The 4,831-nt window shown below is 36.7% G+C and overlaps 1 protein-coding gene across 1 annotated transcript in view; it reads left to right on the top strand.

The window, feature by feature from the left end:
• The first annotated feature begins 1,333 nt into the window (after positions 1-1,333).
• Positions 1,334-4,831, top strand: part of LOC102309838 (extracellular calcium-sensing receptor-like) — a 7,208-nt gene continuing 3,710 nt past the window's right edge. The window contains exons 1-5 of the mRNA XM_042215924.1: positions 1,334-1,424; positions 1,642-1,939; positions 2,102-2,896; positions 3,033-3,260; positions 3,421-3,544. Coding sequence (XP_042071858.1) covers positions 1,393-1,424; positions 1,642-1,939; positions 2,102-2,896; positions 3,033-3,260; positions 3,421-3,544 — 1,477 coding nt within the window. The 5' untranslated portion in view covers positions 1,334-1,392. The remainder of the gene's footprint in view (positions 1,425-1,641; positions 1,940-2,101; positions 2,897-3,032; positions 3,261-3,420; positions 3,545-4,831) is intronic.

The following is a 4,831-nucleotide window of genomic DNA, read 5'->3' as shown; positions in this document are numbered from 1 at the left end:
AATACAGTTTCTGCTTGTCCCAGAATTTATTAATTTTGAGAGTGAAGTTGTAGGACAGATGCTGGTTAGTGGTGTAAGTTTCATGGATGTGACACCTTAACTTGAGTAAAATGACGACCAGAGCATATTATTAGGTTAGTTCACTGTAGTTAGGCAGAGGTGTCTTAAAAAGTACCACCTTATACAAACCAAATGAAGGTCCAGTATAAGAAAGAATAAGAAGAGAACAAAGGAACACCCTGCTAAATGAAGTCATTTTTAAACATTACTCTAAATGTAGCCATTAGTTTTTGTTGCTGGCCATACAAAAAATAAGTATACTTCAATTATATTTCCCAAGTATACCCTACCTAGTACGTATACTAATAATGCTTCTTGGGATTATATTGGCCCCCGTTTTAGTACATAACAGTATTCTTGAAATTAACTTTTAGATGTACTTTTTGTTCACCATAAATGTACTAGCATAATGTCATAATGTCTACAAGAGTATAATTAAATATACTCGACTCTATCACAATACTAACCTTACAGTATTAATAATGTTTCACATTGTTTGAATAAACAAATACATTTATTAATATATGAGGTTCCATTCAGTTCAAGGAATTAAATTTTAGTGTGGCTGCAACTTACTCCTTCAGTTAAAAATTACGCTGTATATTGTAGTTTATATGTTATACTACTTTCACAGTGAATCGCATTTTATAGTAATACACTCTGAATGAGGATTTAAGTAATTACTCTTAGATCTACGGTAGAAAACAACAGAAATCCGGATGGTGTAATAGTAATCTCAGTAACATCACCAATTGTTACATTTGCTGTATTTTACAGCTGTTTCCATGGGTACGGTGAGTTACCGTAAAAATAATGTAATCTCATGGAATTTTCCCACAATTACATGCAAATTACAGTACTAAACTGCTAACATCCTTTAGAGTTTTTTACTGATGATTTTGCAGTACTAAGCTATGGAAATTACTGCAAAGGCTAACAGTGTATTGTTATTTTCTGTATATGAACCAACATTAAATTGCAAATTTGGGCGAGTCCCTCCGTTTGCTGAACCTGTACATCAAATGGGAATGATCTGTCTCTATTCTATTTTTTCTTTTGCTGCACCAAAAGGTATAAATACCTTCATCTACATTGCGGTGCTTTAATGCTACTAAGAGTTTAGCTCAAGAAATGACATCGACACAGAGATTGCCAGAGCATGGATGGGCATTTCTGCATCTGCTGTTGGTGGCATCTCTCTCTCATGCTGAGGAGCCAGTGTGCAGGCAGAGAGGAGATCCTGAGAACCCACTGCTGTCTAAGAATGGGGATATTATATTGGGTGCTATCTTTTCTTTTCACACAAGCTGGAAAGATAGAAGAGATTCCTACATGAACCAACCTCTGCCACTACAATGTATCAGGTAAATGACACAATACAAATCAATTTACATTTAAGGAATCTGTTGGCTATCAAAAGAGGAGTAAAATGTATTTTGATTTTCTCAGTTATTTCATTTCCTTCCATTGAATGCTTTAATTTGAAATGCTTTTTTTATATTTTGAGATTTATCCAGATTATTTATGTTTGCTTTAAGAAACACAATGCAATGCAAATTAATCATAATTGTCTCAATTAAGTTTAAATTTCAGAGATTTGCAGTTTGCCCAGGCTATGCTTTTTGCCATTGAGGAGATTAATAACAGTACAGACCTACTGCCAGGACTCTCTGTGGGCTATAAAATCTATGATAATTGTGGATCTGTTGCCAGAAGTGTAGGAGTTACACTAGCTTTGGCTAATGGTAATGAAAATGTGTCTGTACCATCCAAGACATCATGTACCAGACCTGCACATGTGCAGGCCATTATAGGAACAACATCTTCTTCTACAACCGTAGCAGTAGCTACTGTCATTGGACCTTTTTTTATTCCAGTGGTGGGTATTATATATATTTGCCTGGTGCATCTTATGTACAAGTACCGAGTAGAATTGTTCTTTTTGTAATTTTGCATTATATTTGAACGTTTTATTTTTAACAGTTTCATCTTTTTTCATTCTGTGTCTTTTTCATTTATTATTTTTTATTTTTAATTCTAGATAAGTCACTTTGCCACATGTGCTTGTCTCAGTGACAAAACCAAGTACCCATCCTTCCTCAGAACAATACCCAGTGACTACTACCAGAGCAGAGCCCTGGCCCATTTGGTCAAGTATTTTGGGTGGACTTGGGTTGGAGCTATTCGATCTAATGATGATTATGGAAATAATGGCATGGCCACATTTACAGAAACTGCACAGCAGCTGGGCATCTGTCTGGAGTATTCTGTATCTTTTTTTAGGACAGATCCATATGTGAAAATACAAAAGATAATTGAAATTATAAAGGCTTCAACCTCCAAGGTGATTGTTGCATTCCTTGCCCGCGCAGATTTTAATGTCCTGCTACCCGAGTTTTCATACCATAACTTATCTGGGTACCAGTGGGTAGGCAGTGAGTCTTGGATATTTGATTCACAAACAGCAGAAATGGATATGCATCACATACTGGATGGTGCCATTGGTGTTTCCATTCCCAAAGCACATGTCACTGGCCTGAGAGAGTTCATACTGAATAAGAAGCCAATTAATCCATCTAATAATGAATTGTTTACGGAGTTCTGGGAGACAACATTTAGTTGTAAATTCAAGGAGTTGAAGTCATCAGCAGACATTCAGAGAGAGTGTACTGGACATGAAGATATGACTGGAGTTCAAAATAACTTCATTGACATGTCTCTCATGCCTATCTTTAACAATGTCTACAAAGGAGTGTATGCAGTGGCCCATGCACTTCACAATATCCTCAGCTGTAATAAAACATGTAACAAAAATGTGCAGCTAGATCCATTTATGGTGAGCTTTTTACTAATTTACATGACAGTGTTCACATTAAGATTTTTAATTAAAAATTGATTCTTGCATATTTTTCAGTCAGTAGGTGTGTAATATCTTTGTCATGCTATGAATTGAATTATGACATACTTCTTAGGTTCTGCAACACATACGAAAGATCCATTTCACAACTAAGGAAGGAGATGAGGTTTACTTTAATGAGAATGGAGATCCAGCAGCAAAGTATGACATTATAAACTGGCAGCCAAGAGAAAACGGCGTTGTGGAGTTTGTCATAGTTGGTCTTTATGATATATCATTAACTACAGAGAAACAGCTAAAACTGCAAAACAAGTCTTTAATTTGGGCAAGAAACTCAAAGCAGGTAAGCTATCATACAATTCCTTTTTTATTGTATGTATATGTACTTAAATTGTTTATTTTGGTTTTAATGCTTCAAAATTAAGAAATCGTTTGACATAGAACACCATAGACACAATTTTTTCTCAGTGTCTATACACGGTTAAATGCTCTTGATCATTCAGGTGCCTGTGTCAGTTTGCAATGAGAAATGTCCCCCAGGAACACACAAGGTACTCCAGAAAGGAAGGCCTGTTTGCTGTTATGACTGTATAAGATGTGCAGAGGGAGAAATCAGCAACGTTACAGGTGCGGTGATATTTCATTCTAACTTTGGTGCATTACAAAGCAAAGTTATGTATGTAGGAATGCCATACGAGAACTATTTAAGCATTTTGATGAATGTTTTTATGCAGAGATAATCTCCATCTAGATTGCCTGATTTAAAATATTAAAAAATATTGAACACATTGCCACAGAATAGTATATATGTTTGCATTTGTTATTACAGCTCACTTATAAAGTGATAACCACTTAATATCGAAGTAATATCATGGTAGCATAATATAATAATAAAATGCTGAAATTTATGTAAATGGATAGTAAGTCCCAAAATCTAGGGGTAATAATGTGGAACTACAGCTTGGTAAAAAAGTGGAAATAGTAGGGTAACAAGGCAGAAACAAGAATGTAATAATATGGTACTTTCTAATTTATTAGCACTCAATTACTGTTTGAGTGTTTGTGTAATAATCAGGAAACAGAGCTGCAAAATGCAAAACTGCCTGTTTCTATCTAATAACATATTAATAATCACACTTAAAGAATAGTAATGACTACCAGGAAACACCTTTTGCGTTTTTCAATTCAATTCAATGCCAAATCAAAACAATAGTAATCTCAAGCCACTTTACATTATAAGGTAGGCCCTAGAACAATGCATACAGAGAAAAACCCCAACAATCACATGGCCCCCTATGGACAAGCACTTTGGTGACAGTGGGAAGGAAAACCACCTTTTTAACAGGAAGAAACCTCTGGAAGAACCAGGCTCAGGGAGGGGCGGTTGGGGTGAGAGAAGGAAGACAGGATAAAAGATAAGCTGTGGAGAAGAGCCTGAGATTAATAACAAGTATGATTCAATGTAGAGAGGTCTATTAACACATAGGGAGTGAGAAAGGTAAGTGAAGAAGAACTACTCAATGCATCATTGGAATCCCCAAGCAGCCTACACCTATTTCAGCATAGGTAAGGGAGGACTCAAGGTCACGAGATGCAGCCCTAACTATATGCAAAAAGGAAAGTTTTAAGCCTAATCTTAAGAGTAGAGATAGTGTCTGTCTCCTGAATCCAAACTGGAAGCTGGTTCTATAGAAGGTGGTTTCAGGGGCCTGAAAACTGAATACTCTCCCTCCCATTCTATTTTTAATTATCCATCCATCCATCCATCCATCTTCATCCGCTTTATCCGAGGCCGGGTCGCGGGGGCAGCAGCCTAAGCAGAGAGGCCCAGACCTCCCTCTCCCCAGCCACCTCCTCCAGCTTATCCGGGGGAACACCAAGGCGTTCCCAGGCCAGCCAAGAGATATAATCTCT

This window comes from Haplochromis burtoni, unplaced genomic scaffold (assembly GCF_018398535.1).
Source record: "Haplochromis burtoni strain Fernald_Lab_line unplaced genomic scaffold, NCSU_Asbu1 Contig_872, whole genome shotgun sequence".
In the NCBI taxonomy this organism is placed as follows: domain Eukaryota; kingdom Metazoa; phylum Chordata; class Actinopteri; order Cichliformes; family Cichlidae; genus Haplochromis; species Haplochromis burtoni.
This window is presented reverse-complemented; position numbering and strand designations above follow the sequence as displayed.